This window comes from Pezoporus flaviventris, unplaced genomic scaffold (genome assembly GCF_033815535.1).
Source record: "Pezoporus flaviventris isolate CSIRO_AGI_PZ_B2104156 unplaced genomic scaffold, CSIRO_AGI_Pfla_v1 ptg000076l, whole genome shotgun sequence".
Lineage (NCBI taxonomy): Eukaryota > Metazoa > Chordata > Aves > Psittaciformes > Psittacidae > Pezoporus > Pezoporus flaviventris.
The window spans coordinates 1,069,871-1,092,443 of record NW_026892624.1 but is presented as its reverse complement, the minus strand read 5'-3'; the positions used below and the strand labels follow the sequence as shown (position 1 = coordinate 1,092,443).

The window sequence follows — 22,573 nt, the reverse complement described above, 5'->3', positions numbered from 1 at the left end:
TTAGATGGGAGCTGCTTTTGCAGTGCCACACTGCAGCAATTTGGACCTACAGCACTGCTGTGAGACCAAAAAAACAGCATTTACACCCTCTACTTTTTCACCCGGAGAGCCTATTTTAAATAGCAGGGCTGCTGTTGATTTTAATTGTGGAAGAGAAAAACTAACCTCTGTCATCACCTCTACTTTAATACCTATGTATTGAACCTTTAAATATGCATTTATAGTCACTGGATTCAGCTGAGACAAAGCTGCACCAGACTTGCTATGTCCTTGCTGACATGGCAAATCAGGCAGATATCAGAGAATCAGAAGCAGCTTCTTGAGGCATTGTTTAGCTTCAGATGCAACAGCAGCTTGGGGTCTGCCCTGGCTTGCACCATCTAGCAATACTTAAAGGTCAGTGCATAAGGTCTAGCAATTTCTCCCCATGCCAGATTTGTACTTCACTGACAGCTATGAGTCCCTCCTATCAGCCATGGTGAAAAATCCTACTGTGCTCCTGGAAGGACTTAATTTTGCATTTTTCTACTTTTTTTTTCATGTAATCATGAAACAGGAGTAATTAAAACTGAATTTGTATGGATGAGCACAAATAGGACCTAACAGCCTTCAAAATCAGATAATGGTAGTTATCACTGTTCCTTACTGAACTGAAAGTCATCCTTATGCTGCTGAGTAAATGTTGCCTTGGCGTGGGCAGGGAAGAACAGGCATGGGCAGTACTTCCTGCCCATTTTATAGGCATAGAAAACACTACTTTGCTTTCCCTCTTAATGATATGTACCCTGAAAGTTTTCACATGGCAGGCAGAGACAGCTCAGCTTTGCACAATAATCCCATGCCCTACCCACTCCATTTTGTATGAAAGGAACAATAGGACTATTTACTGTAACAACCATAACAGTACCCAGAAATGTATCTTGGTTTGCAAGTTTCTATTTTTACCACCTATCACTTCTAAACTACCATTAAAATAAATCAGGATGATTGTGACATCTTAGTATGCAAAAGTTAAGCTTGTCAGCACCTTGGCCAGTCTCTATGTGTCTGTGAAATCATGCATGAGTTATTCTTTACTGTAAACCATTGAGCGTATGATAGAGGAGTGATATTATGTGTCTCTCTTCTTTCTGCTTCAGCTACTGTTTTATATGCTATTATCTTGAAGCAGCTGAAATAAGAGTTTCAGATACAGATAAATTGTCTGTAAAATATCTGACGGGTTTGGCTGTTGTTTTTTTTTAACAGTTCTGAATCCTACCGTAAGTCAAACACTGATATTGTTAGATCATAAAATATTAAACACTTTTAGATGTAATATAAAGATTAGTCTGTAGGGATTGACTTTAAAACTCACACTCTCAATTGTCATTTTAGAGTGGTATGGTGGATACCTTGCATGTCTATGATCTTTTCTGACATGTACTTCCTCTATTCATCTCCATATGTTTGTCCCAGTTAGAAGAATATCACAAGCAATAGCCTGTTGACGTACTTTATAAAGGTATGGATTCAGTTAAAGTTAGCTTGTTTACTGGCAACCCTCTTTCCTCAATGGGCTTTTCCAAGTGAGAAGTGAAATGTCTTTCATGCAAAGTGTGTATTTACATAAGGAAATAAAACAACCAATATGCAGTAGAAATTTGAAGCGTGGGTTTAAGTGCATTCCTTACACATGTATTTTTCAAGTAGTGAGGCAAGTTGATTGATTACATGAGTATCAGCTAGTGAAGACAGGGCCTTCTGTGGTGAGGGGCAGAATCTCTCTAGTCCGAATTTTTGAGTTCTAATTGCAAGGTATATGTTGCCAGCATGTTGTGCTACTGGATGACTGCATTTGCTTATGAAATCCAACCTTTTTTTCAGGTGAGATGATGAACATACTCTTCTGAGATCTAAAATAGACAGCTATTGTCCCAACAACACTCCAGGTGGCTAACAGTTATACCAAAATTTAAAGGTGACAAATGGTGAAATAACTTACTCCACCTTGTATTCTCTGAGTGGTAAAGTGAAACCTGGCAGAAAAAAGAAGACAGATATCAGAGAAAAGACATACAGATGTGACAATGTCACTGAGAACGGAGATGCTTTCAGTGGGAAATGTGAACAGGAGAAGATTACCATTCTCACAAAAATTCTGTGTCCCTCTTGAAATAAAAATTGTTAAAGTCAGATGAAGCACTGCAAGCTCAAAGAATTTTCTGGTTCATGGAAGAAGCCATGAACTGCTTAGGGGTGTTTCTGCACATCTCCAAAATATTGCAGTCCTAGTCCACAGAGCTATCTTAGACTGGTGAGAAAACAGGCAGCAAAGCAGCTGTAAATTTATTGAGCAAAGGCAACATATTCAGACCTCCACACAAAGGCTTTGATTTTCTCTGTTTGCCGTGCACATACTCATGCTCCTAAAGAGTTATTAAGTAAAATGTAAACCACAGAATGTAGACCTTCTGAGATACTGGGGAAGATGTCAGAGATAAAGCCTGCTTCTGGACTAGTTAAATGCTCAAAGCCAGGAACAGAATCTGCTTCAGCAAACTTAGAGAATCTGGTGAATTCTCAGCTGAGAAGCTTACTTACATGTGAGTCTAAATTTCACAGAGCTGGGCGAAGGCTAGTATATGCTGTGAATGGAAACTATTTCCACCTTCCCATACATTCTGCTGACGACAGATTCAATAGTTCAACTTCAGACAAGACCACTGGATCAGTTGTTTTAATTGCCATTATGTTACAATTTCTGACACATTCTTCAGATTCTCTGTAACAACCTTCAAACCTCATCTCTACACAGCTCTTCAGTTTTCCAAAGCTGAAAATGTGTATGACAGGTGCTGCAAGAGAACAGATTAGAGCCCCAGTCACCTCCACTGTGAGGAAAGGATTTGCAAGATTAACTAGACAGATGGACTCACAGTCCCACATAGGAGAGGGCCCAGCATCTTCTCAATTCAAAAGTCATCAACCTATGCATCTTCTCTGTGCTAAGTCTTAAAATAAGTTGTGCATCCTTTGTTGATCTGCATATTTTTCAGCTTCATTCTTTAAGTGATCTGCCTCAAGTACCTGTCAGTTCCTGCAGCACAACTTAACACCAGCTCTGGGCTGCACGTATCACTTGCTCCTTGACGTGTTATTTCAGAACAAGATCTTAACTGAGATAAGTTACGCTTCCTGTTTCTGAGCCTGTTTCCTGCATAGTTGTAGTATTTAAGTACTCCTGGATTTTGCTTGCCTGCCTGCCTGAGAGGGAAGACAGTATTGCTGTAAAGAAAAATAATCTCTCTTAGGTTACTGAAGGAATGGAATGTCCACCAGGATGGAAAGGACTTATTTAAATGTCAATAGTGGCATAGAAAAAAAAGGTATACAATTAATTGGCTCTGTGCTAAATGGAATGTTGAGATTAGGCTTCCTGAGAGTTTTAAGGTAGGGAGGTTCAGAAGCAGCTTTTTAGTGAATGTAGTAGAGAAAAAAACAGATTTATTTACAGCTAGAGCTCTATCAGTTTATGGAGGGGATTTATGGCTTGGGTCTTTTGACATCAGGGTTCTGGACATGGTAAATCATGAGACCTTCTCCAATCCTGCACTCCTGTCTTAAAGATCTCACAAACCCTTTTAACTACATGATGAGGTCTATACATGTGAGGACACCAGCTTTCCTGGAGTTACAACTTTTGAGACAATGTTTCTCACCCCTTAAGTGTTGCCTATATTAATTTTCCTTTATAACCCCACAAAATAAACACAAGTAACAACAATTCACTACTGAGCTCCTACTCAGAGATTCAATTGCTTAGGTGTATATATATATATATATATATATATATGTATTTATATAGAAAATCTGTTTCAATAAAAAGTTTTGCCCTTGGTGTCTGACCAGACACTTGTTAAAATCTGGGGTTTCACAACATGTGCTCTGTTTTCATATACATCAAAACCTTACTTGTCGTGAGAAACTGCCCTCATCTTGCAGTGTCATGAGGTAAATGCTCTAGTAGAGGGGCCTGGGGCAGGTTAACACACCAAAAGCCTCACAGTAGGCATAAGGAACAAGATAAGCTACTTTTCAGTCCTATCTGGTAACTGCTGTGAGCTAGTCCTTGCAAGTCTAGGTAGATGCTCAAGCTTGCTCCATGCAAGCTTTTCACTTCATAGCTGTCTGACAGTGGGAGCACTCGCACAGGGCACAGGTACAAGTTACTGCTCTGCCTGCTGCTCCCATTCTGCAGGCACTGGCCAGCTAACAGAGGCACAACGTGGCATGGCTTCTGGCAGAATTGGGCTTTGTGCCATTGAGATATGCTCTGTGAAGAGTAGCTACAAAAGCATTGAATCTAATCATGCTAGTCAAGTCTGTGGGGGCAAAAGTGACACAACCTAGTTTAAACCCCTCCTCGTGACTATGAACATCCCTGAGTGCCATTTAGATGGTTAATTAAATCAAAAAACTCACAGGGAGCTAAGAGAAACAAACCTGGAATGAGTTAGGGAATCCAGCTTGTATTTTCAGCCTACTTCTTTGAAATTTTCCACTTTGATAGATTTAAGTTGAACTTTTCTTTTTATGAGTGTTTTAACTGTCTTTTAAAAATCCACTTTTGTTCATGAAAAGAGATAGTCCTCCACTGGCTTTTTGTTGTCCTGAGACCACAGGATAAAGTTGTGCTTGTTTTCCTCCAAAACCTGGTAACTGAAGATCTCACTGCTGCACTGCTTTGTATAAGCAGATGTGATACGTTTACACAAGCCTGCTGAAGTACAGCAGGCTGTACCACAGCAAACACACTTACATGCAGGGAAGCACCTACTGCTTCCATAAGGTGTCTATCCAAACAGCAGGCCATAGACCCCAGCATCATAGTCACATATTTATTTGAACCTGTAACTTTGGAAACAGTTACTGTAAAAAGCACCAGCAAGATAACTGAAAAAAAAAAGTAGCAGTAACTGCTTTCAAACTTAGACAGCTTCTTTCAACACCTTCTCTCAGAAGGAACAAGATGGCCTATTTTGGCCCCTTTTTCTATCCTGGGTATCAGTTCACTTAAGAAGACTAACGATAGCGACTACTTATTTGTACTGAATTTTGCTATTTGTCATCTGATCTATTTCATAAAAAGCACAGAATTTCCCAAGAAAGGGATTTAATTAGCTGAGTTCATGGTTTTGTAAGCTAGCAAAGCATCAACATGGTTATCTCCTATCTGAGAGTCAGTGAGTGTTTTCCAAACATGTCTAAACACCATCATACTATCTTATTGATGGAGAAGGCAATCACGTACTTTAATAAAAACAGACTGAAGGACATCCGAGGAATAAAAGCCAAACCTCTTCAGGTTTCACCACCAACCCCATATACCTAGTTCTACTCTCTCTGCAAGGCAAACTAAGTGTCAGTGAGCTGAAAGTGCAGGGTTGCCCCATGAGGAGCTACAAACCAGGAGTTCCAGAGCAACCTCGGCACTATGCCCTCAAGGGTTGGGCACAGCCCCATGGTGCCTAAGCAGGAGCAGGGGTGGTGGCACAGCCTCTCAAACAGCTCACCAGCCAAGCTAACGGGTCAAGTCCAAGACCCACACATGGTATCAGGTTAGGTACAGTCAACCAGGCCTAGAGAGAGGACAGTCTGCAGCAGGGGCCACAGTCCAGCCAGGAAAAAGCAGTTAAGTCAGGACATCAGTGGTCATGGCTGGGCACAGACCTTCCTACAGGTCAGCTAAGGCAAGGCTTGGGTGACTGGACATGAGCATATAGGGCTTCTGAGCCCATGGGCAGACAGCTGGTCACTGAGAAGACTGGCCAGGGCAGCTAAAGCCTACTGTTGCACGCAACCCCCTAGCAATGAGGAATCTGTTGCTTTCTGTAAAATATCCCATGTTCATTATTACTACTTCTAATAGCAATCATTTTTGTACAAGAGCAGGATATCTCCTGTGACTCCTGCTCTTTGAGCAGATACTTCTGCAGTACCTATGCTTCTGCTTTAACTGTTAGGTTTAACTACAGTCCGGCATGTTGCTATTTTTAAACACTAAAGGATTTTACTTTTTTTTTTGCAATAGGGAAGCATAGATTCATAGAGCTATTACATCATAATCAACTATGAATGTCTATTAAGAAAAGATTTAAGTCAGTTAACTTCCAGTTGTTCTTCATTGCACAGTGTTGACGCAGGAGTCACAGACAACGCAGAGATGATCAATGTGATCAAGCGATTGCCAAATTTATTACAAAGCCTTAACTCCTTATATACCATTTCTTACATGCACTTACAGTGATTTGGCATATTATGATTGGATACATGTCTTGAAGACCCTTAGTGGCTAACATATAATTGGTTAAGCATAGGTGTGAGAACTTGACCTCGAAAGCTTGCCAACAGTCCACAGTTCTCATTAATTCAGTGAATTCCACCTTCTTCTTACCTTGCTTGCTTAAGCTTCCTCGGGCCTCTCATGGCCTTGTTGTATCTTTCGGGATTATTCAGAGTTTATGTACCAATTATGCATTCTCCCATAAGAACACTGTCTCCACAGCACAGGAGCACAATTTTTGTTCCTTGGGAAAGCAGAGATAGTCTGAGCTCCAAGGTCTGAGCTCCAAGCAGAGATATGCAAACTGAGCAGAAATACAATCAACTCAATCTCCATATGCTCAAATGGACTTTCCTCCCAGAAAATATGACAGTAATCAGGAAACAAAGGTTGTCCACTTTCTCTACAGTTAAGCTTCACTGAGCTGACCACAATGCTGCTTATCTCGTCAGATGGGTTACATGCTTTAGTGACCTGTTCACTTTTCTCTTTTTCAAAACAAACTTGGTTAAATCTAACAAGATGCCATCTCAGGGCTGCTTCCAACAGCTTCGCAGCACAACTTTGAAACTTTGCTACTTCTCACAGCACAGCAGACCACAAGATTGGTAAGGCTAATAAAGCAATAGCAAGTGACAGAGACCTTCCTTGCGCTAGTTCTGCCTTTACTGAACAACCATGCTCAGGCAAGGCCTTTTACCTTAAAGAGAGCATTATGCAAAGTATCATGGTATGTAGCAAAGTTATCTTCAGTTGAATAAATCATCATCTCAAGTGCACAGAAAGGCCTAATAACAAACACAGTAACAGGGAATTATAATCAAGACCTCACAACAACATCCCATCATTTACAGAAAAAAAAACACAAAACAACAACAAAACACAAAATACATGGCAAAGTGCAAGAACAAAACAAGTACTATTAAACAAAGACAATGACAAGTGGTGACTATGATACTTCTCCCCTTCCCCCCCAAAACAGGCAATAGGCTGCTAAAAATTTGAAGAATATTTTACCATACAGCCCTGAGGATGTGAAAAGAGAATAGTTTCATAGCTAAGCAAACTGTTCAGTCATTTAAGCCCTGTCCTGGCTGTTGAGCACACAACCCTGACATACCGTGAGTCTCAGACAGAAACAGGATTTTGATGGGGGTCTCTAATCGGGAATTTGTTAGAAAAATTGGTGAAGGTATCTTTGTGTGCTGGAGTAATGATATTCAGTCCTATTTTCTGACTGGCTCTTCTCCACTGCCCATGCTCTCCTCTCCATATTTCATATTTCAAACTCCTCTTGAGCTGTATGTGCCAACAGCCACAGAAAAAGCAAAAATAAACCAACACATTTATTAACATTTTTACCTACATAACATCAACTGAGTCAGAGTACCACTGTCAGACTGATGTCCCCAAGAATCCGTTTTTGCTGCTAAGTCTCCAAAGGTTTTATTTTACAAAGAGAGGTGTATTTTATGCTATTTGACTAAGGTGCCATTTCAAGTCAAACTCTACAAATTCAAACAGACAAGCTGTCTGATGCCTAAAGCACTGTGCTCTGGCCAGGGATGTTGGGGGTGTATGAGGGTTGTTTCTGAATGCCACAAGAACAACAGCTTGAGTTGCTTCTTGTGGGAAACATTGAAGAAAAACAAAAATACCACTGAGAGATGTTTTCTTCTATTCCCCCCCCCCCCCCCCAAATGATTTGCTCTGCATTAGCATCATGTATGTGTTTTGTAACAGAGAGAGTTGGAATCCAGCTCTAGTGTTCTTACACCTAGCCCTTGTCAAACATGCATAACCATGGCACCTAACACTGCTATTGACATGATGGAAGCTTATATTCTTACCTGTCATTTATGTATTGAAACACCACATTGCTAAGTGGTTCCACTTTTTTTGTTAATAATGAAATTATATTGTCCTGGTTTTGGTGCAAAATCCTTTATTTCTGTACCTCCTGCATTTCTGCACCTCTTGCATTTCTGCACCTCTTGCATTCTTCTACTGGCACAAATTCAGCTTAATTCCTCTTTTCACCTTTACAGCCATCCTTGCAACACAGCACAGGACTCAGTCTGTAACACGAGCATCTTATTTTGCTGTCTCAGGAAGTTGTATAATATTTTGAAATCCAGCCCTTAGTGGGAGCATGAAGGAAGGAGGGATGAAACGTCAGTATTTCAAGGACTGTTACAAAACTTAAGGATCACAAGACAGAAGTCTCACAAGGCTAAGAGTATCACATGATTCATAGATTTTGCAGTGTTTCCCCCTCATCCCTTCTTTCCATGATTACCATGTATACACAAACCACACTCATATAAGCACAGACATGGAGGTGGGTCTGATGCAGTTCCTCCCCTCTGGCTAGTCAGTCTTGAAATCAATAGCGAAACATATGCATGACCTCGCTTGTGGAGACAGTGCTCTCACAGGACAATGGATAATTGGTACATGAACTGTGAATAATCCTGAAAGATACAGCAAGGCCATGAGAGGCCCGAGGAAGCTTAAGCAAGCAAGATAAGAAGCAGCTGGAATTCACTGAGTTATGAGAACTGTGGACTGTTGGCAAGCTTTTGAGGTCAAGTTCTCACACCTGTGCTTAATCAATTATATGTTAACCGCTAAGGGTCTTCAAGACATGTATCCAATCATAATATGCCAAATCACTGTAAGTGCATGTAAGAAATAGTATATAAGGAGTTAAGGCTTTGCAATAAATGGGTTTTGTCTGATCATACTGATCTCTGACTGAGTCCATACACTTTCTGTGGCACTCACTCACATATCTTACACGTACATTCACATTTGCAATCCTTTTCAGGTCATGTATAGTAATTTTACACATCCTGTTCACTGAGCTTAACCCTGGGTCAGGTCCTAGTCAGCAGTCTGCAGTCCTGAGAGGCCTTTGATCATTCTTGCTGCCTTTGATTCCCTTCTTGATGTGAAAGAGTGAGAACAGCCACAGTGCTCAAGTGACAAGAACACCCTGAACTCACATACAAATAAAATATTGTTCTTACAACAGTAAAGTAATACTGAGCTGGCATTTGTTAGGGCCATCAGTGATTAAAAAAGTGTCAATATTGTAGCCCTGGTTTAGGAGTGCATTAAAAACATGCATTAATTTTCAATGTGTGAATAAAAACCTCTCATCTTTACAGTAGGGCACACTGAAATCCCTAGTGTTTAATAGATTTAATTACCATTGAAGCCAGTGTGAGTCACTGAGGCATTTCTTGCTAAATGCTTGCTAAACTAGAATCTTCTGACTAAACATTTTGCTGCATCTGTCCTGTATCAGGCATGTGCAGTTTCAGCAACAAAGGTTATTTCAATACATTCAGGGTTGGCCAGCAGTTTTTGTTGACCTACATAAATAAACGGAAAAATAATTCTTAATATGGAAGTATTCTTAACAAAACCTAGTAATCATTTTTAATAACACTGTAAATACGCCAGTCACTCTGAGACCTGTGTCTCCCAGGACAGTTTAAGAAGAATTGGTGCTATGTTTCATCACACAATTCCAAAAGGATGTTTAAAGGAACCATTTCTGCCTAAGCATATCCTTATTTTGCATTAATTTTCCTTTATTTATGATAAGTTTTAAGCCAAGTCATAAAGTAGTATCCAAGCTGGAAAACTGGCATCCAGTGATACATAACATGCTTACCAAACGTGTCAGGGTACAGAATTGTACTTTGTTCTGCTAGCATTCCAGCCATATTGCTTTCTACTCAGTAGTTTTGTGGGTATGGTCTAAAAAAGCTGAAATGCTTCTCTTCTTTTTTATTAAGATCCTGTCACTGAAACCAAGTCCTTTGATTACATATAAGAAGAGATCTATTTAACTCTATCAAGGAACTCCTAAATGGTTGTCATGGTTCAGTGACAAAAAAAATGTGACTACTGGAGTGTAGCCTAAAAGAGAAGTTCATATAGCACTTCCCCTTTTATTCTGCTGCTTTGATGATACCGAATTTACATCTCCGGGAGAATAAGCTCTACATCGCCACCCAGTGTCTGCCTACTTACAAACATCAAATCTCTAAACAGGCCACACGATAGTTCCAAGATTTTTCTAAATGTGGATAGTCAACCAACCCTCTGTAACTTTTCTAATGCATTCTCCTTTAAGGGTTTTATTTTTTCTGGTATGTTATTTAATATTTGTGAGGTCCATCTAAGAATGTAACAGACAATATGCACACTTTTTGTGTGCTTATGTATTACCAGCTAGTTCTGACATTGCATCTTTTGCCCCTTCAAATCTTCAGCTGAAGTAACTAAATACAAACTCCTGCTTGACAAACAACTTGGAATTTGTCTCCTTAAGTAATTTACACACACAATGGTTTGGTGAGGCTCATATTATTAGAAAGATTTTAACAACAAAGACTTAGGTGGCATCCTAGAGATGATACAGATTTCCTTGCATGGTTTCAGACCAGCAGTTAGAACTCTCGGCATGTAACTGCCCTCACTGCTCTGAGCCTCCTGACTGGAAAACATGTTTTGTTTGATGTGCAGGAGACAGGCAGGAGGAAGAGCAATTTGCCCATAAATACAGTAATGAAAAGGCTCCACTTTATGCTGATGACATTCTTGCATTGAATGGGATGATTTCAGATGGGCAATCAGTTTTCATGTAATTTACAAAGCAATAAATGGTTTCCGAGCTTTATCCTGCAACTGGAAGCTATTTTAAGGCACAACAGATAAACCACCACAAACAGAAAAAAAAAAACAAAACGCAGTTTGAAAATAACTTTTTACATTTGACTTCAACAGGAAACAGCTCAAAATATGATGCTTTCTCTAACAGCGACAATTTCAGCTGTACTTGCAGCTGTATTTTAGCTGTATTTGGGACAGTTCTACCTCAGTATCAACTTGGCTAAATCTGACACAGGGCCCTTATAAAACAGTTTACCACTGACTACAGAGAACTAAAAACTGAACTGATCACCATTTCTTTCAGACACAGCCAGGTCAGAATAGACAGAGATGAGCTCCTATGGGGAAGAGAGATGGACATTGGGAATTCCTTTTGCCCAAGATACTGTATGGTTGTAACATACAAACTAATAGGAAATCAGGCTCTTGAAACAAGCATGTAATTTGTTTGCATAGCACTTTGTGGATGCTCACTTACAGAACTTCGTGTTCATTTCAAGCTGCTTGGGAATAAAATCACAAAGTTTAGATGATGTTCTCTTAGCAAAATATTTAAAAATAACTAGCTCAACCACTATAAATATGTAATCAAAAAAAGCCTGGATCTGCTCCGTCCCCGTAACCACGTAAAAGCCTGCAGAGGGCACTGCTCTAATGCTATAGGCACTTACACACTGTCAGAGGTTATTAAGGGATTTCAGTCCGGACAAGTGCCTACAATGAAGAGACACAGAAGATTAAACTAAGGTTAATATCCACTAATCTTATTTAAGAAAGTCCCTGGTTTCTTTTTTTTTTTTTTTTTTAATTATTTATTTTGTCCTTTGTATCTGCTCAAGAATATACTTGCAAATGTGTTTTGCATCTTAACACCTTTAAGTCAGGATAGAGATGGTGTCCCATGCTGCAGATGATGTTCAACACCCTACCAGATCAGACTCTTACCTTCAATATGTATGTTCTCCTTTACTGTTAATCTTCAGATTGAAAACATTCTTTTCCAAATTCAACAACTGTGGGTGACGGACAGAAATAGTTAATGAAATGGATTCAGGCATTATCGCCCTGGCCCAGCTTACGCCTTGGGAACGGTAAAGAAAATACCAGGTGCTGTTGCCTTGAACGGGCTCAAGCCTTGGGAACCGTGAAGAAAACACCAGGTGTTAAAGCCCTACTGGGGCTTAAGCCTTGGGAACTGTAAAGAGAACTATGAAGGGTAAAGATGGGTTAGCAAAACAAAGCAGCGGGTTTGCAAGATAAAGCAGGATGTGCATCTCAAAGACAGACCAAACAGCGTGAATATTTGTAAACCTTAGTAGTGTTGCTAAATCGGGATGATAAGGGAGTAAAAGAGTGGAAAGTTACTGCTTAGCACTTAGTAGACTATAAAAGGGGTGTGAGGCGACCAATCAAAGAATGCGTGATCCCATGTAAAGGAAGTAGAATGATATAAATATGCACTTGTCACAATAAAGGGTCTTATGCTGGATTCACATTGGATTGGGCATAGCCCATTTCTTCCCTCAAACAAAAGAGTCAGGGTGTGATCTGTTACAGATAATACTGTATCCGTAACACCTGTGTTATGCACAACATGTATCAATGTAATATGTATGGCAATACACTTCAACACCACTTTTGCAAGTTCCAGATGATGCAAAATGTTCACAAAATTCCTAGAAACACCCAGTAAATCCAAATATTTATAACATACTATGAGACTTCATCATCCTATCTACCAATACTTCCATATGCAAGAGCTCCTATCTCTCCAACTGTTTTGCACAGAATTCCCACATCCACTTAATAAAGTGTAACTGTTCTGTGTACACCATCCTTCATGTTACCTGGTGAAAACATGCAGCCATCATCCCAAAAAAGCTTAATGGCAGCTTGTATGGTTCTTTGGTCAGTTTGTTTACAGCAAATAGAAAATGTTTTTCCATCCCTAGTTTATACTGAATAAGATGTTAGGAAGAGTAATTTAGCTCCTTCTACTACCCCCGTTTCTTCCTGGAAAGCGATATATATACCCTCTTTATTAATCAGAGATGATCTAATCCAGTTAAATGATCTGCAGTTAATAATGTTGGTGCTTTGCTTAAGTGACTGCATTGTGTGTTCCAGAATCTAGAAGAATAAACATACTTCCAAAAGCCAAGACTTTAAAAATGATCTGTGATTCTGGATGTTTCAGCTTCCTAGCATCAAATATCAAACACCTTCAAGGCAGGCAATTCTCTAGACATACTGAGAAACCACAGTGGGTTTTAGTAAAGTCATTGTGTGCACAAAGCAAACACTTCAGTTGCAGGCTACTCACAAAACTAGGAGCATATTCAGCAGCTACTGAACTCCAGATGATAAAGTCTGAAAGAAGATAATGTATTTCTAAGGATATTTTCACTGATGTAGAAGAATTCAAAAAAGATTAACCTCCTACTGAATTCACAGCAGTTACAAAAAACAAACTGGAGTCCTCAGGGTTGTTTCTCTACCAATTTTATTCCAAAGAACTCAAACCTTCTGCAAATGTTCTAGTAGCTATATTAAATCTGATAGTCCATGTTCTGGCACATGTATTTAGTGATGCTGACAATGACTGATCCAGTAAGTGATACGGGTTGCTTTCAGAACTTTCAGATCTTTTTCTCCCTTCATATTTGGCTTTACAGATTGTGTCTGGGCATAAGAGCTCTGCTTTATTTTCCCTTTCTATTTTATCAGAGAAAAGTAAACATAAGAAAGTATTTTTGGCCCAAATTTATTTGATTTCTACCCTAACTAAACTATTAGTACAACTTCATTGTAATATTTGTACCCATGTATATTTCCACTGCAAAATTCACTAGCAAATTTACTGATTTACTTGCAAATTTTAGGCCTGTGTTATTAATATATTTGATTGCTAATAAAACCAGGTAGAATGTATCCAATTAATTTTATTACTAGGATTTTTTTTTGCTCAGAATTAGTTTTTTATTCTACTTAACCATAGCTGGATACAAAACAAAACAAAACAAATAATTGACAGGAAGTGTGCACATATGGGATGATTAATCCAAAAGAACTATATTGGTCTATTCCAGAATGATTGTTCTGTGTGGTAAAATGACAGAGCGTAGCTATCGGAAGTAAGTATTGTCACAGTATTTTGGGTCATACACTGTATATAAGCACAGAATGCTGACTTTGATTTTGCACTAACAATAGAACAAACTATCCTTCCCCTTCCTTTTAACAGTCTCTTCACAGGGATACTCCTTCCATCTCTCTTGGCTAAACTAAGAAAATGTCTGCAATAACCAGTGATTTTTCTCTGTGCTTTATTAAAACTCATGGCTTTGCAGCTGACTAGCCTTAGTATTTAATCCACTATCTGTTTGGTGGGGTGTTTTTTTGTGGGGTTTTTTTTTTTCCTTTTGTTTATTTGGTTGTTTTTTTTTCCTCTTAAAATACGTAAGATCTTCCTGTGGTATTATAGCAAATCACTTCTACTGCTTTTTAATTTTGATTTCTGATATTATTTTGATTTTTCATTAGAGTCCATCTTTAAGGATGGTAACAACCACTAAAATTCACACACTGAAATCACCTCTGGATGGTCTATAGGAAACTGAGTTGAACACTTGCCCTGTCTTGTTCTGTTTATGTGGCTCTGTTCTTTTGGTTGGTCAAAACATGACTAAGTATAATAGACAGTTTTTTACAACAGGCTAAGCTGTGGTAATCTTCACACTTCAGCAGTAGAAATCTGCTGTTACATAACCAGTTCTAAGAAGTCAAGATGATTCAATGTTTTGATGTATGTAACACAGATGCTTATGCATTGTCACAGGTGTGCTGTGGTTTATATGACATACTGCCTGCATTTGTAAGCAGCATGGCAAAAACTTCATGCCATTGACTATGACCATGCCTCACTAACAATCTTTCTGTAAAATTTTTGTTTTCGCTTTGAGCTATGCTGCTGGTTGTGACAATACTGGGATTTCACATAAAAGGGTTGACCCTCCATACTTGTTCATGCAACAGCTGCCGTATAACATAAATTGGGAGCTAGCTGTACAATCTAAATGACAGTTCATGACAGTAGTTGCAAATCGATGCCAGGACTCTTAACAGTGGCAACTGTGAAGAATATCTGCCCTCTTGCAACCTTTTCATCCTGGATCTTCTTTCACCACCAGCAGTGTTCCTTCCTTCCTTTCACTAGCCTGCTAATATCAAGACTTAAGTTATCAAGGTTTACAATATTCCAATAGTCCCTGGATGTTCTGTGTTTCCATGGCTTTGCATGAGCTTTCTTTCCAGGACACAGCTATCTTAAGAGTGAGGTTTCCAAAACACGACTGTCACCAAGCGGGCAGCTGCAAGCAAGCCTTACCTTCAGCTAGGTGAACTTGATGACAACTGACAACTGGACCTCTGTGCACAAAGGGCTTTAACAATTCTGTTGAGCTTTGTTATCATAGCCTCGCTGCTATGTCCTGTCACTGAGCCTTGGTAGCTATTGCCAGATCTGTTAAGAAACTGTGAGCTTGGTCCCCTGCACGCATTTCATTTCTACACAAATTTTGAGTCCTAGGGTACTACTACGAGCTACACTTGAGAAAACACTGAGAAACATGCTTATGTTTATTTTCTCAAGTACAAACAGCCCATGATTAAAAAGGTCAATTACTACCAAATTACCATTCTAGGCACCTAAGTATGTTCTTAATTCAGCCCTCAAAAAGGTATCAAAAATGACAGTTCAGATCATATTCAGATCACTGATGTGAGGATTTTGATAGTCACACTCTTAACAGAACACTGCACCATCATGATTTCTAATTTTAAATACGTGCCTCATTCCTCTTCACTAAGAAAGCAACAATAGCAGCAACACAAACATTGCAAAGACGTCAGTCTCTTTACTTTGCACAATGCAGACTTACAACAAAGTCCTACAATGTAGTTGCTATGAACAGAGTAGCTGTTTCCTTCATTAATGCTGCTCTCAGCACATAACCTGGCGTTGTTCCACAGGAACAGCAGGAGCTGGAAGCATTTTTGTCTCTTATGCTTACACATGTGTTAAGATGCTGTAGCATTGACACCCAGGTCCCTTACTGCTTTTTTTCCTGAAAAATTTCATCAAGTAAGATGAACTTGGCAAAATGTAATTAACCTGAAAGGATGATTCCAAAAGTAATGCCTATTCTTCAAACGGTATTTTGTGCCATTAATTTTGTACTACCAGGAAAAGGAGTTAATGAGATGGCGCCACATTCAGCATTATTTCCATTTCCTAATTTAGAAGCCTAGCTAGAAAAAAAAAAAAAAAGCAAGCCAAAAGGGTTCAGAGAAGCACCTATAGTAAAAAGGGTATTTGTAGCAGAAGCACTGAGTGGCATCTACCTGAAAGCAGGAAACTTGATGGTATGGCATTTCCAAGTTGCTCACTTAAAAGTCTAGGTACAAAATACCTTGGTATCTTGCTCCTTTATACAATTTTTTTTCCAAGGCATATTATGTTTTTTTATGGAGCCTAATATACACATTCTTACAACTCACTTCAGTGTTTACATTCAAATGGAGATATTTCAGAGGGAATGTGGTATTTATACAGTAACAACAATTTTTTACTACAAATACTGCGAGACAGCAGGCCTTTGGAGTGGGGGCAGAACATGTTATTTGAAGGGAACTGGGTCATCTGCATGCAGCAAGACCTGTTTTGAGACAGCTTGGTCCAGAGAAACTCCTCTAATTATAATCAGTGCTGCCTAACTGGTTCAGTAAGCTTTCCTGATGATTTCGAGTAGCTGCCATTTCCAACACAGGCACCGCTCTCACAATGGTGTAGGCATCTACCTTTGGTTCTCTTTCATTTCCTTCTATTTTTCAATTACCAGAGGAGACTAAAAAGCTCATTCACCACCTCCAAAGCGATAGCTTTAGCTTCTTTTCATCCTTCACAGCTCAGGCTCCTGCTCCCTAATATGCAAATAACAGCATCTGGGCAACCGCCTGCAGGTGCAACTGTTCCCTGTGCCTGCGCTCACCTCATTCCCACAACACAGCCACAACGACAACGTCCCATGTTGGCGACTCACTGGACTCTCATTTACACACGCCTTCACCACCTTCAGCAGCCCTCCCCGGCACCCTTCTCTCACTAAGGCACCTCTACATCTCCGAGGTAGCAGGCTGAATGCGAAAGGGGCTTATTTTGTGGACAGGCCCCAAATCACCAAGCCGCGGAGCAGGCCGTGGTCTCGCAGCGCTGCGAGGCGTGAGCAGCTTACCAACAGGCGGCGGGAGCCAGAGGCCAAGCCTCACCCAAGCGCCACAGCCTATTCGGAACAGGCTTTCACCGCCGTACGGGCCAGCCCGCACACAGTATGCGGACCCCTCACAGCCTATTCCCGCCGGGGTCGCCACAAACCCCACACACTGCCGACCGAGAAGAACGGCTAGCTCCCCGCCTCATGGCCCTCCCGCGCATGCGCACATCGCCACAACACCGCCAGCGAGGGCGGCAAGGATACCTGTGCGCATGCGGAGAACAGCCCTAGCCTCCATTCTCCACTTTTGCGCATGCGCAAAAGCTGCTGCCGCTCGCTCCCGCCTCCGGCGGGCCAGCGCGTCTTTTCGCCCGGAACCTTGACACAGTCACTCGGGGGTGGGAATTTCTGGCGCTGCTGACGTCACTTCCGAGCGGTCCTGCCGCCGGGGCCAATGGGCTCCTGTGAGCGCGGCCCCGCCCCGGCCCGGCCCGGCCCTGCCCCCTCGTTCGCCGCGGGGCTGCCGTCGCGCTCGGGGTCGGGAAGCTCACTCACCGTAGCGGGGGAGGAGGAGGAGGAGGAGGAGGAGGGAGATGGCGACGGGGGCCTCGGCGGCGATAGCGTCGCGAAGAGCGGGTGGGCGAGGCACCCGCAGGAGGGAGGAGCCTGCGCTGCAGCCGCTGCAGCTCCCGAGGGCCCGCTCGGAGCACTGACCGGCCGCTTCCCCCTCTGCCTCCCTCAGGCCGTGGGACGCTTGGCTCTCGCCCCACCCCGGACTTGCCTCCGTGTCTGCCCTCGGCGGCTGCGGCGCTACCCGCCCCCACGCCTGCAGGGCGCACCGGCGGCTGCTAGGGGCGACGGCCCATAGCCCCAAGAGGCGGGGAGGCCTTAGTCGCCTCCCTCCGGGGCGGTGGTGGTGTGCCAAGGGGTCCTGTCGCTTAGCCGGTGATTATGCATGGTCGGCCCAGGTCCCCTGGTCAGAGCTCTTCCTGCGAAGGCCGTCGAGCGGCTAGCGAGCACTTCTGCTTCTTTCCTTCGGCTGATGTCCCCTGTGTCCCTCGCCTAGACTAGAGAAAGCTGAGACCCCGCTTCTCGGGAAAAGGGAAATCTGCAGCCATGTATTTTCTCAGCGGCTGGCCCAAGAGGCTGCTGTGTCCTCTGGAGTCCCTGGAGCAACCTCTTTACATCCAGACGGATCCCCAGAGAGCTTTCTTCGCAGTGTTATCCGCATCTCAGCTAAGCGTCTGGTACTGCAGAGTAAGTATTCATCCTCCTGTTAATCTTCAGACCCAGCTCTCCCAGCTGAAAAGCCCCCTTACCTGTAAAGTGAGAAAGGGTTGTAAAATTTGGGACTGAAGCTTAGAGAATGCTTCATTATTTGTGAATCACAGTGGTTAAGCCACAGTGTTTACTCATAGCAATGTAGTGTAAAGAAAAAAGGTCAGTCAACTTTGGAGTTAACACTGATTATTCCTGAAAAAGAGAATTCTACCCATTTTTTTTTATTATTTTGATTTTAAATAGTGCTTAAGCTTAATATAAAGAGTGTTTGTAGCAATGTTTATTTTACAAATAAGTTTCATGTTGTCTGCCTTCATATGTTGTATGCTTTATGTAAAAGAACATGAAGATAACAAAACTTTTTATGGAAAAACAGACTGTAACATTCTGTGTAATGGTATAGCACAGAAGTTCACAAACTTTTCATGAAAAGCTGCAAAGTGTTGTGGTCCTAAACAGAGTGTTACAGCTTTTGCATGGAAGTTGCTGTGCTAGCAACATCCAGTTTGAGACTAACTAAATAATTGACATTAAATATCTTACTTGTAATTCACTTTGAATTAATGTGATAACAGAAATGCTGTTTCTCAGTTTGATTTGGTGCAGTGAATGAAACAGCTGTGATTCTGAATTTAAATTTTGATGCTGGATCCTTTTAAACAGCAGCTAGATTAGACCCTAAATCTGTCCATAAATATCTCCAACTCCAGAGAATTTATAGAGTTCATCTCCGATTACAGGAGAAAACTGTCAATCCAATTTTAGAAAGCTGATACTGGAAGGTGTCAAATGACAGTAATAGCCTTGAATTTTTGTTCTAAGTTATGCTGCGATTTCATCACTTTACAATATCTTGAGCTCTGCATGGCTGTTCACTAGTTCTTGGGTGGGGTGCTGATGCTGTGTTTTTTAACCTGTGCAAGTATCCAACTAGGGCATACCAGCCCAGCAACTATGCTGCGGGAACATCATCACGTGGCCTATATTTTCATAGGTTTGTGCACATAGTGTAGATAAAGTGCGTATTCTTCTGGCTTTTGCCAGTTGTTGAACCCATGGGTGTAGTCCATCAACAGAGCACAACTGCTCACCTTTTCCAGGAAAATACATAAAAAAACAACAGACTTGTAGAATAGTTATAAAGATGTGCCCTAGAGATGTGCCCTATTGTCTACAATGTCGTTTACTTTCTGGTCTGTTCCTCAAGATGATGTTCATTAACTTACATGCTTGGACTTGTTTTCAAGTGTTAAATGTTGTATAACTGGCTACAGACAGAGCATGGAAAGAATGCACGTGATGCAGAAAGGTTGAGCAAACTTACAGGTCATTTTTTTTAAAAAGTACATTTCTTTACTGTAAGGGTGGTGAGGCCCTGGAATGGGTTGCCCAGGGAAGTTGTGAATGCTCCATCCCTGGCAGTGTTCAAGGCCAGCTTGGACAGAGCCCTGAATGACATGGTTTAGGGTGAGGTGTCCCTGCCCATGGCAGGGGGGTTGGAACTTAAGATGATCTTAAGGTCCTTTTCAACCCTAACTATTCTATGATTCTATGATTTTAATTCAGTATGTAAGGAGTGCTTTTGAGGAAGGTGCTGACTTTGTCAGGCTTGTTCACTGCCCGATCTTAGAGTAAAAATTAGGTTACATTCTCACCACCTCTGTGGACATCCAGCTATAGAAAATTCCTCTAAGGCAAAGGTTTCTGTTAACAGCATTTTTAAGACAGTATCTTGCATTATTTTTATACCTATAGCTGGGGTTTTGGGTGGGGAATTTTTATTTGTTGCTTTTTGGTTTTGATATTTGCTTAGTTTGAATGTGAAACTTTTGTAAAACATACTAAAATTATTGCATTCTATGTTTTTGTTTGTCAGAAGTATCTTTGGAACAAGGCTGAGATATGGTCAGGTTGAACAAATTAAATTTCATTAAGTAGAATACCCTTCTGGCTAATGTTCTTCTTTAGACTTATTATTATCTCAATATAAGAAGTTTCATGTAAGAATGAGATCATGACTCTGCTGAAGTTCTGTTTTGAATTTTTCTAAAACAGGGAGCTCTTTAAAATACTTCCAGGTGTGTGAGTTTATGTGTGTGTATTTTTCAGGTGATGTTTAAAGCTCCTCTTCACTTACTGTGTGCTAAGAACTAATGGACCTAAACAAAGTTTATCTAGAGTGCAGATTGTTTTCTGGTTTGGAAACAATATAGGTATTAAGATTAGAAACTGGAGTAAATGCTGTAGGTAAGAACAGCTAGAATTCTGTCAATGGTTTTGAGCAAAAAAGTACTTGAATATTTTACATGTTATTTTGGATTGTGGTTAGACAGTGGTGAATATTTCTGATCATGTACCAGTATTGGTGAATGTGTACATTTACTTATAAAATATATGCATATGCTACTGTACTAATATGCACATTATCAAGCATACACAACATAGAAATGAAAAAATAGAGTAGGATAGAATAGTTTAAGTTGAAAGGGACCTACTGTGATCATCTAGCCCAGCTGCCTGGCCAAGTTAGGTCTGACTGAAAATTAAAGCATATTATTAAAGGCATTGTCCAAATGTCCCTTAAATGCTGACAGGCTCAGGCATCAACCACCTCTTTAGGAAGCTTGTTCCAATATTTGAAAATTAATTAAAAAGAAGTTAAGGCTAAACCAAACACTTTTTTAATTTTTACTTTATTTATTTATGGTATAAAAAGTACTTTCTTGCACTCCAGTAGATTGTCTTCAATGCATCCCACTTTGGAGACTACTGTTCCAAGTATTTCTCTTAAATCAGAAGACATTTTGGCACAGGTATCTGAGAAGAGTCTTTGACGCTAAGAGCCAATGAAACTGTTCTCATTGACAGCATTGGAAAGTTAGTCAATGTTGTTAATTATGGTGATGTTATGTACTTGGATGTTTGAAATGAGAAACTTCAGTTCCTGTAAGAAACTTTCTGAAATGCTAGAATGAGATAATTGATGTTTAATAGATTAACTTGACAACTAAAGGTGAAGTTTCACAAGGCAGCTGTGAGCTTTCCTGCTTTCACCTGTGTTTTAGCAGTTCTCATGGTGGACAAGTGGTGGTTTTCGCAGGGTTGTTCAGCTTGCTGAACAAATAGAAGCCTGCTTTTTCTGCTCATGAAGGGATCAAAGGAGCTTTGTAGTTGGCTTGTTGAAATTGTTACTCCTTTAACAGTACTGGTGTTTAATTTTAAATTGGTTTGGTTATCTCATGAAATAAGAGCATGAGACAGTACAGGGATTCCTAGATATTCACCCACAGGTCTATAGATATTAAAGGAAGATGTAGGCAACCAAGGAAGGAGGTATGATAGATGAGTGGAGTTTCCTGTGTAAGTGATGAAGAGTGAATTGTGTGCAACAAGAATGGTCTGATGATGTAATTGTATGTGTAAATATAGTTCATAATTTCCTTTCTCTAACCTTGTCGTGGTTTAAACCCAGTCAGGTAACTCGTTCACTCACTCCCCCCCTTCTTTCCCTCCCCCTACTCCCAGAGGGACAGAGAGGAGAATCGAAAAGAATGCAACTCCCACAGGTTGAGATAAGAACAGTTTAGTAGCTAAGGTATAACACAAACCTCTACTGCTACTACCAATAATAACAATGATAAAGGAAATAACAAGGGAAGAGAATACATCACCTCACCACCAGCCAATCGATAACTTGCCCCCCCCCCCCCTCCCCCAGCCTGACCAAGCCCCGTCCTATACCTCCTCCAACCCCACGGTCTCCCAGCCCTTCCGGCTAACTCCCAGTTACATCCTGGGCATGACGTGCTGTGGTATGGACTACCTCTTTGGCTAGCTTGGGTCAGGTGTCCTGTCTCTGCTTCCTGCCAGCTTCGCCTCCTCCCTGGCAGAGCATGAGGCTCACAAAGTCCTTGGCCAAACCAAAACATCTCTATCAGCTCTGTTCCCAGGCCAAAAGTCAAAACACTGCACTGCACCAGCTACCAAGAAGGAGAAACATGACTAC

At 41.0% G+C, this 22,573-nt stretch overlaps 1 protein-coding gene across 6 annotated transcripts in view; it reads left to right on the top strand.

The window, feature by feature from the left end:
• Positions 1–17,859: 17,859 nt before the first annotated feature.
• The window catches only part of RIC1 (RIC1 homolog, RAB6A GEF complex partner 1), a 52,336-nt gene continuing 47,622 nt past the window's right edge, over positions 17,860–22,573 (top strand). For 4 of the 6 annotated variants that reach the window (XM_061473079.1, XM_061473080.1, XM_061473081.1 and 1 more), the window contains exon 1: positions 17,863–18,543. In XM_061473079.1, coding sequence (XP_061329063.1) covers positions 18,403–18,543 — 141 coding nt within the window. In that variant the 5' untranslated portion in view covers positions 17,863–18,402. Of the gene's footprint in view, positions 18,544–22,573 lie in introns of all 6 variants that reach the window. The other 2 variants (XM_061473078.1, XM_061473077.1) reach the window with 2 other exon arrangements.